This window comes from Solanum tuberosum, unplaced genomic scaffold, assembly GCF_000226075.1.
Source record: "Solanum tuberosum cultivar DM 1-3 516 R44 unplaced genomic scaffold, SolTub_3.0 scf00177, whole genome shotgun sequence".
In the NCBI taxonomy this organism is placed as follows: Eukaryota; Viridiplantae; Streptophyta; class Magnoliopsida; order Solanales; family Solanaceae; genus Solanum; species Solanum tuberosum.
Window position 1 is genome coordinate 629722 of NW_006239101.1, and position 10509 is coordinate 640230.

Consider the following 10509-nt stretch of genomic DNA (forward strand, 5'->3'; position numbering starts at 1 on the left):
TTTCTAAATTCAATTTGAATTTAAGTTATATATACCGACTGAGATTGTTTGATACGTGAGATTGTGATAATAATTTTGAAATAAAATTTAGAGTTAAGTTTATTCAATGTTTAATTTGAGGTATTACTAATTTTGGAATTATTTATCCCATTATTTGTAATAAAATACGAGATAAAATAATCTCATGAAATATATCAATCCGTGGGACATATGTGTGCATCCCATGTTGCGTACCAAACGAATTGATTGTACATGTATTGTATACATAATATATATTTAAAATGATTATTTTATCGACGTAGTTTAATATGTTATGGTGAGCCAGAGTTATCTATATAACATTATAAATTATTTTGAGATTGTTAATTTTATATCAGATGTTCAACCAAAACATGGGATAAAATCATCTCATATTTTATGCCAAAACTATTATCCAATCCCACAAATGAAACGATATTGTTTGGTTAAAAGCCATTTTATCCTAGGATTAAAACCATAATTATAATATTGGGATTATAACCAGAAAATCTATCTCACATTCTATATGGAATAGATAATTTCATAATTATGGTATAAAATTTATCCTAATATCCTCAATTAAATATGGAATAAATTTAATCCTAAATTTTATATCGAAATAATTCATTTAATCCCATTTTATATCTAGTGTATAGAAACTAAACATAATTCTTGGATTTGGCATGAAACAACATAGAAAGACTTATTTTATTCATTGGCCCAATATTTAAGACCAAAAGAACAACATTTGATCCAAGAAGCACTTTACATTTGTTTGAAGAATTAATTTCACAAATGACCTTCATAATGCGTGGTCTTGAATTTTTCGACTCCGATTAACATTTTTTTTTTTTTGAAAAATAGCTTCCACATTGGGCATAAGTTGTTGACATAATTTTGATTTTCTCACGAGAAAGAAGTTCAGAATATTTTAAGACAATAAACCTGTTCAATTGACTACAAATTCTATCTTATAGGCAATTGACCAAGATATATGTGTCAAATTCTATCTTATAGAAAAACCTAGAATTTGTAAATAAAAGTTAGTTCTACCTTCTGACAAATTACATGTCAATAAAATTTCATATAAATTGTGCATTTGTGCTAAACTATTTGGTTCGAGCAGGTCTACTCCACGTGCAACCTTGGAACAAACCTCAAAAACAACAACATACATTTGTAAAATCCTATAAATGAGGTCTGAATAGGATAAGATATACTAAATTCTTACCTTTACCTATAAGGAATGAAAGAGGTTATTTTCAATGGATCCTCGACTTGATAGATAAGAAAAGAGTATAGTAGCGAGAAAATAAGACAGTAAGATACAAAGCAAATGAAGCAACATGTAGTAATACACATATATAGAAGAAAAGGAACAACGCGTACTAAATGATACTACTAATAAGGATAAGCGTAGATGAGGCTATCCACAGAGTGCAACGACACTCGACTATCCACTAACTTTCTAGCCTAAAATCATCGACCTCTACCTCTTCTTATTTAGGGTCTTGTCCTCATAAGCTGGAGTTATATGTCATGTTATATCTAATCACCTCCCCCAATAATTCTTTTTCGGCCCAACATCTACCTCTACTAACTCCTCTTACAACCAACTTCTCACTCCTTTTCTTCACATACATATCAGTATCATCTTTGTCTTGCTTCCCTCATCTGATTGTAGTCATAGCCTCACAGGAGGGCCTAGTTCCACCCTTGCCCCGTGGCAAACATGATGGTGGGCCAAACCTCAACTGAGTTTAAACAAATCTTACATCATGCAAAATCAGAAGCCTTCGATCTGATCCAAAACGGACAATATCACATATGATCTGAACTTTTACATATGTTGCTATCACAGTCAATTCAATTGAACATTTGCATTGACTATGTGCCTTGAAAGAAAATGACATACATGTACCTTAAGGCAAAAGTATTAGGACTACACTGTAGAAGTCATATTATAAGTTCAAATTTAGACCTAACTTTTATTGGACAAATTAACATACATAGTATCTGTATTCTATAACAAGACAGCTCATAATTAATACGTCAATATTTTCAAGATAACAAAGACTTTTTTTTTATATAGTTTGATGTTGCTTATAATCTCATTTTCCCTCCTTTATCATTATGAAATTATTCGTACACAAATAAATTACTTCGTGTCGTATAAAAAGATCTTTTTTTTGGTATGTTTGATTAAATTTGAATTCACGCATTGTGGTGCACATTTCTGAAGATGGTGCGTACTCAACAAAGAAAAATCATTCACAGAAACTTGAATATGAAACCTTTAATTAAGAATGAAGAAACCTCAAACTATCCCACCACGACTCGTATTAATGTATCATCAACAATTCTAACATGAATTAATTAGACTAAGAATTTTGTTGCATTGACCCTAAATCCTAATTAAAGATAAAGTCTTAAACCATCAGCTAGCTCAAAAAGGATATTCCGCCCTTTGTTTTTGTAAATTGTAACTTGTGACATAGGAAAAAATTTGGTTATCGTTCGTGGTTATGGTGAGACAAATAAGATACTTTTATTTTTAACTAAATTTTTTTGTATTTGAACCTTATGAATAGGAAAAGATCTTGATTATAGAGCACTTTCTTATTTAATAGGTCATGTGTTGTGTAGATCAGATTAGTTGTGGCTTCAAAGCGTGTATTGAATACCAAATGAAGAAAGAAAAAAAGTTTATGTTGTTAAATGATTTTAAGTGAATATACAATAAGAACATTATTTGTTGTTAAATATTCATAATTATTTAATGAATTTATTAATACTAATATATAATTGAGCAAAAGTTAATGAATTAATGTGAATCTGATGCTTTAAAGCTAAATTTGCCTCCAGAGTATATACTATACTCCCTCCGTCCAATTTTATATGTCATCCCTTTCTATAAATAGTTGGTTCATAATACTCCCTCTATCCTACTCGGCTATTTTTCCTTTTATAGTTGTCCCTAATTACTTGTCCATTTTGACAAATCAAGAAAGGACAATTTTTTTTACCTATTATACCCTCAATTAAATGACTAATTACTTTGAAAAATGTAGAACTTTTCATCCACTTCATAATTAATAGGGGTAAAATGGTAAACTCACTATGTCATTAATTGTTTTCTTAATATGTGTGTCAATTCAAAAGTGGACAAGTAATTAGGGACAGAGGGAGTACTTGTCATTTCATAAAATTAATGCATAAATTACCATATTCTTCCTTTTTTATCTTTGTGAGTTATTAGCTTTGAAAATATATATTTGACCAACCTAAAAAAACTAAGTAAATGATTCATGTTCATTGGTTAAATTAATTAATCAAAATAAATTAATTTATATTCATTAATTGAAAACTTGAGTTTCAAAAAAATTAAATAGGGATAGAAGGATAAAGTTACATCATTTCTTAATGCAAGTGCAAAGTAAAAAAGTAATATATAAAATAGAACGAAAAGAGTATGCTGTATCTATCCTTAATCATAGACCTTGAATTCATCAGAATAAATATCACGGAATAAAAAATAAACAAAAAGAAGGAAGGGGAGGTTAATGTACCTTCCCACAAAGGCCTAAACTTTCAACCCATGCTGTTGGGAAAAGAAAAAAAAACATTGTGGAATTTAATGTCTCAACTTTTAGGTCTATGTAATGATGATTATTTAACTTAATGTATGTTGCAAAGTTTTCATCCATTTTATCATTTTTCATAAGTTATCAAAATTGAACTTGAAAAATAATAGTATTTCATAGTTTCACTTGTCAAAGTAATATTCTTCTTTTGGGATTTATTGTCCCACGTTTGATATTTATTGACCCGATTGATTGTATCTATATTTCATAGAATCTATTAAAAGAGAAATTATTATTTATCAAGAGTTCTTCACTTTTAGAGTTTGAATTCAACGTCTAATTAAAAATAGATAAATCATATTCATCTCACTATCCTATCCGTGTGTTACTAATTCAACTTAATTAGATGGTCTCTCATAATATAAAATTAGAGTAGCACTACAAAAAATCCTATAAATACAAAAAAAAATTATTTGATTTACAGTAAGCACCTTTTGACCTTTTTAACTTCACTAGAGAAGACATTCTTAGAAAAAACCTTTTCCCATAAAAATTAATTAAGTCACATAATATTTCTTTATTAAAATAATTTAACTTTTCTTATAGCTGGCAAGTTCAAATAAATTATTCTCCTTTTAATATTATCATATCCACACTAGAAAACAAAAAATGGTGAAGAAGTCAATGCATTCACCTCTCAAGAATCAAGATCTTCCAAAAAAAATTTATCCTTATTAATTAAGATTTGAATTATATTATATACTATATATATATAAAGATTTCCCCACTTTTCACTAAAGAATATCAGAATATAAAGGAGTAAATCCTCAAAGAAATCAAGAAAATAGTATGATTTTCTGATGAATGGTCATTGATTGATTGACATTTTTTAAATCTATACAACTCCATCAGTACTGATCAATAATATTTATCGTTTATTTAGGATTATCTAATTAAGTGATCAAATTATAAAAATTAAATAGTCAAGAATTAAAATTTAAAAAATATTTTAATTAATTAATGAACCTAAATTATTGAACTTTGTTCTAACATATACAACAAAGACATCACAACTTTTTTGGATTTTCTTGGATGTTTCCCTATGAGGATTCTCTTTACATTTTGCCTGCAAAACATGACTTGATTTCTACTTTTTATAATTATGTCTTTTGTTCCCCACTAGTGGAATATTTATTTAATCACAAATAAATTATTCATCATTTATTACTAATTAATTAATATATTTAAATTTGTCCTTATCAATAGGAGTAATCAGTGATAGAAATATGATGTAGATTAGAGGTGGATTTAAAATTTAAAATTTTAAGTTAATACGTAATATAATTTATTTTACAGTCAAATATTTATACTCTAAATAAAAGTTAAGAAAATTCTCGTAAACTCATCTGTTGTACTCTAAATTCGCCTGTGGTTTAGATGGTTATAAAATTTAGCGAAAATATTCTTTATCTCTATGAGGTTAGTCGAGATAAGATTAAAATTTACATTTACGTTACTTTTTTCAGATCCTACTGATGAGATTATATTGAATTTGTTAGATGTTATTAGTTATATTTTAAAATTGATCGATGCAAATTGTGCTTATTTTTCTAATCAAATGTCTTAATCAGTAGGGTCTGACAAATTTAATTTGTAGGGAAAAAACTCGTGATGTAAATCACAACTTTCCTTATATAACTTTTGTTTTAAAATCCTCTAATAAAGAAAAAAAATATATCTGCATTTATTGCTTAGATTATTATTTTTTCCAATTTAGCAGCCTTTAAATTCATTGATCAAGACAATTTTAAAAAAAACTTTAGACCATAAAAATCCAAGATTATATATACTTGACCCAAAATCAGATTTTTCTTATAAAAAAAAAGGAGAAGGCTACAAAACATGACAACACAACAAGTTAATTACATTTTTTATATATATAAATAAATGATAAAAAAACAAATAGGATATGAAATAAATTAATCTGTGCATGTTTCATCATTGAAGTTTGAAAACATAATGGCTCCTCTAGTTTCCAAGAGACTAATAAGATACTCCCTCCGTCCACAATTATTTGGCAGATATACTAAAAATAGATGTCCAAGATTAATTGTCAATTTAAACAATACAAGAAACAATTAATCATCTTTTTTCCAATTTTTGCCCTTAATGATAGTGTAGTTCAATTGAAAAGTTATGTAGACTTTTGATATTCTTGGTATAGTAGGGTTATATTAGTCAAATTACACCTTCTATTAAATTTTCCTTGAGGGGTGTGCATGATCTTACCCTGACAAACAATTGTGGACGGAGGGAGTATTTATTATAGAGAAAAATATAAGTAATCTATATCGACAATAATAATATTATGATTTTTTTGGTATTCAATATATATAGTTTAATCTATATAACATTTTATTTTAGGTTAGTAATTAATATTACTAAATAGAATTAATTATTCGCAATAATCTTTGAGTGACCTAATTGTACAAATGTTCTTTACATCATCGATATAAAACATAAACTCATATGTGAATAATTACTGCTAAAACATTAGTACTAACACACGACATTGAGTTTAATAGAATGGATAACAATTATACTACAACTACAATTCAAGTTTTAAGAGAGATATAAGTCTTGATGCATAAACATATCTGATATCTATCTTGATGAAAAGTAATCATATGGATGATGAAATAGTCGATTTGCGATAAATTGGTTCGAACATTATCTTTATATTTTTTTTAAAATATGAAAAAGAAAAAAGGAAAGTACTAACACATTAATTTCCCAAAAAGAATGCACAATGAAAACTTTTTACTTTTTCCAATTGTACTTTAAAAAAAAACTACTTTTCCAAATTGAAAAATCTTCTTATATTTGTCCATCAATAGTACATCATGACTTTTTCTTCTGTCTTGATCTCATGATCAAGCAAAAAGTTATTGCTATTACAAGTAACATGATTAGTGCTAATTAGATCCTTAATCTCCTCCAAGCTACTATAATCTAATGGATTTTGTTGCTCATCAACATAACAACCACCACCATTATTTCCACTAATCAACTTTTCTCCTTCACTAATAGCACCATTGTTATTATACATATAGCTATGAAAATTAAAATTCGAAATGTCATAACTCTCTTCAGAAGGGGTAGTAGGACCCGCGAAAGTACTAGTGGTATTGCCTGAGGTACAACTAGTCGATGCACCCGCGCTTAAGAAACTTGTACTTGATGGAATTGTACTAGGAATATTGGTTTCATAGCATGGGAAAGTTGTGTTGTTGGGATAATTTGATGAGATTAATAAAGATGGAGCTTGAAGAAGTGAAATTTGTGAGGAATAATTATTGTAACAATTAGTGGGAATTTGGTGTTGATACTGATAATGATTAAGAGGGCTAATGATCTTGTGAGATGAAGAGACAAATCCCATTAATTTCTTCTTGAGCTTCGTGTTCCAATAGTTTTTGATATCATTATCTGTCCTGCCTGGTAATTGAGCTGCTATTATTGACCACCTGCATATGTTTTTTAGATATCGAGATTAGTTTAATTAATTTTCATGACCAAAAACATGAAAAATTTACTAGTACTAATTAACTAGACTTTAATTCTTGGAAGTAATACTCATGCATGCAAAGTATATTTCTAGGATCATACTAGTTGTTAGAAGCAGAGACTAATTCAAGATTTGAATGTATCATTTCGAGTTTAATTTGAAATTTTATCACATCCCATTTAGGTACGAAGCTAGAAGGAGGAAATTAAAGCGGTTCACTCGAACTATCTATAACTTGTTCTCAACATCCCCCTACTTAGAAGTTGATCCATGATTCGAAGTTAATGTGTTTGAATTTTAAAATACTTAGCAGCGCACTCATCGTACTTTTGAAATTATGTGATCTTAATTTAATAATGATTGAAATTTAAGTAGAAAAAATATATATATACCTGCTTCCAATGTTACCATAAAGGCTGCAAATGATTCTGTCTTCTTCGTCTGAAAACTCTCCGTGTTTAATATTTGGCCTAAGATAATTTAGCCATCTTAATCTGCAGCTTTTTCCACATCTTCTTAGCCCTAATCACAAACAAATAATTCAAAAAATCAGAATTAATTAACAAAAATTAAATTAAAAGAAACAAATCAAGTATGTGAGTAGTTATAGTTCTACTTACAGATTTAATAAAACTCAATACTTTCGATTTAAACATAAATAATTTATCCAAAATCTCAACTGTAAGTCCAATACAAAAGAGAGAACAAAAATGAAACATAACTAGAAAAAGACCAACAAATCTACAATTCTGCTTACGAATTCGACAAAATTCAATAATATTGATTCAAACAACTATGTTTATATAAAATTCAAAACACATAAACTCAAAATTTCGACTCTATCTATCAGATACTCAATTAAATAAAACATACCAGCTTTTTGTGGAAGAGCAATCCAATTTCCACCAGTGCCAAATTTGTCAATATATTCTTTTAATTTTGCATCTTCTTCAGGTGACCATGGCCCTTTCTTCACATTTGCTTTATCACAACATGGAGCTCTTCCCATAATTTTTTTTTCTAGAGAAGAGATTTTGAAAAAATGGACTAAAAGGATTGGCTTATAAAAAGTGAATTTGGACACCAATATATATATTTATTGAGAGAGATATATATCTTACACAAGTCAAAGAACACACATTAATTTTTCAATTTTTGTAAAGTTGTCCTACACTAGTTGAGTGATTAGATAGACTAAATTTATTATATACAAAGAGACACAAGTTTCCACCATAAACTATTTTAATATACTCCCGTCCTACCATAATTGTCCACTATTAACTTGACACGGGAATTAAAAACAATAAAAGGATAGGATAATTTTACCAAATCACCTTTATTAAATATAAGTCATCTAAACATTGAAAATGAACAGTATTAAATAGCAAGGGTAAAATAGACACAAAATAATAAATTATTCATTCGCTTGATTTTTATAAAGTGGACAAATATTGTTCAACACCCCAAAATAGTATAGTTGACAAGTAAAGATGGACAAAGGGAGCACTATACTTCCCCATTTCAATTTACTTGGTTGATTTTAATTTGATACAGAGTTTAAAACAAGAAAGAATATTTTTAAATCTTGTGATCTTAAACTAAAGATATGTCTTAGCCTTGTGGTATGCATTAGAATTAAAAAAATAAATTACCAAACAAAAGATATTCTTTTTTAAACGAACTAATAAAAAAATAAAACAAATAATTGAAACGAAAGAAGTACTATTTAGTGGGATAGTTGTGATTAGTCCATTTTTAATGATCAACCGATCTTAAGTTCGAGTTCCCTCGGAATAGAAAAAATAATGTTAGAATCACCACCTTTAAAATGAATTCTACCATACGAATTTGAATTTAGTCAAACTCTTATATAGATATCAAATATTAAGCGGAAAATAATAATAGAAACTTAATTTACTTGGTCTTTGTTTTTTGTTTTTTATTTTATGTTACAGTAAAAGGATCCGAAGTCTGCCTAAATAATGGCGTACAATTCAGCAATTGAATATGATTGGTCATAGCCATATATAGACTAATTATCAAATTTTGAACCACCAAACAAGTACAACAAATTTCAAAACATAAGTAAGATTCACGATTTTAACTTTATGAGTTTGAGTTTGAGTTTGAAATTTTATTCGATTTTTATTAAATAGGAATACATAACTTAATAAATTATATCGCATAAAATGGATCGTAGAGAATATTTGATTTACTTAATAGTTGTAATACATGTGGGTGAACTTGCTAATCCAAGATTTATGGCAGAACTTGAAATAGATTACACAGACTATTTAAATAAAAAATGAATTAAGAAATAACAAATTTTTATTAAATTAGCATCTTATTTAAATAATAATAACTTATGTTTCTTAATTATAGATCTTCCTCAAAATCATGAAACAAAGACCTTACAACTAATTAATTAGTACTTTGATCCTATCTAATTAGGTTGTTTCATATTTGACTGACTATTAGATTGACTGTACAAATAATAATAGCATAGCATTGAAGATAAAAAGTAATTGAATTTTACTCATTTTATATTAACAATAATGTCGCAGAATAATATTTGGTCTTATTAATTAATTAAACTTTACCCACTATTTTTATATACATAACAATGAGGTCACAATTTAATCTACTATTATAGTAAAATTACCTGTATGAGTAGATTTTGTAGTTATAGTTTGTGAAGTTTAGTTATTTTACCACTATACTGTGTACAAATTCAATTACTTTAACGTGATATATTTATTTTGCGACTTTACTATTATCATGGGAAAAATACAATTACTTGACCAAAAATAATTCTGTGACTTGATTGTTATAGTGAAGAAAATCCTATAAATATTACAATTATTTTTTATGTATGATCATTGGACTTTATTCACGCTATAATATTAACATTACAAAACTTTATCAATTACAACTATAAAGTTGCCTTGATGGATAGCTTTTGTTGTTATAATGTGTGAAGTTCAATCAAAAATATAAGAAAGTAATTAATTTTGTGGCTTTACTATATTATAATATAATGAATAAATTATAGTAATGACTTTTTTGTTATAGTGAAAAATTTTAATTACTTTAACGTGGTAAAAAATATTTGTGTGATTATTCCTTGGTGTGGATAAAATTAGTAAAATTAAGATAGTCAAAGTATGCTAATAGGGTAGAAATTATTTTAAAAAATAAGTCAAGTACTACATATATTATTGGTTTAAATTTTCTTGTAGAGATAGTGATGTACAAAGATAGGCAGCCATGTGCTAATTAATTGGTCCTCTTATCTCAAATGTCATTTATGATGCTGTTGAATTTATCTCCAATAGGTTA

The 10509-nt window shown here is 27.5% G+C and overlaps 1 protein-coding gene across 1 annotated transcript; it reads right to left on the reverse strand.

Moving 5' to 3' along the window:
* Positions 1 to 6457: 6457 nt before the first annotated feature.
* Positions 6458 to 8268, reverse strand: LOC102605776 (transcription factor RAX2). The gene is made up of 3 exons (XM_006354306.2): positions 8044 to 8268; positions 7563 to 7692; positions 6458 to 7129 (listed from the first exon to the last, which is right to left on the reverse strand). Exons 1-3 carry the CDS (start codon positions 8177 to 8179, stop codon positions 6493 to 6495), a joined length of 903 nt encoding a protein of 300 aa, XP_006354368.1. The 5' UTR covers positions 8180 to 8268; the 3' UTR covers positions 6458 to 6492.
* Positions 8269 to 10509: the final 2241 nt, after the last annotated feature.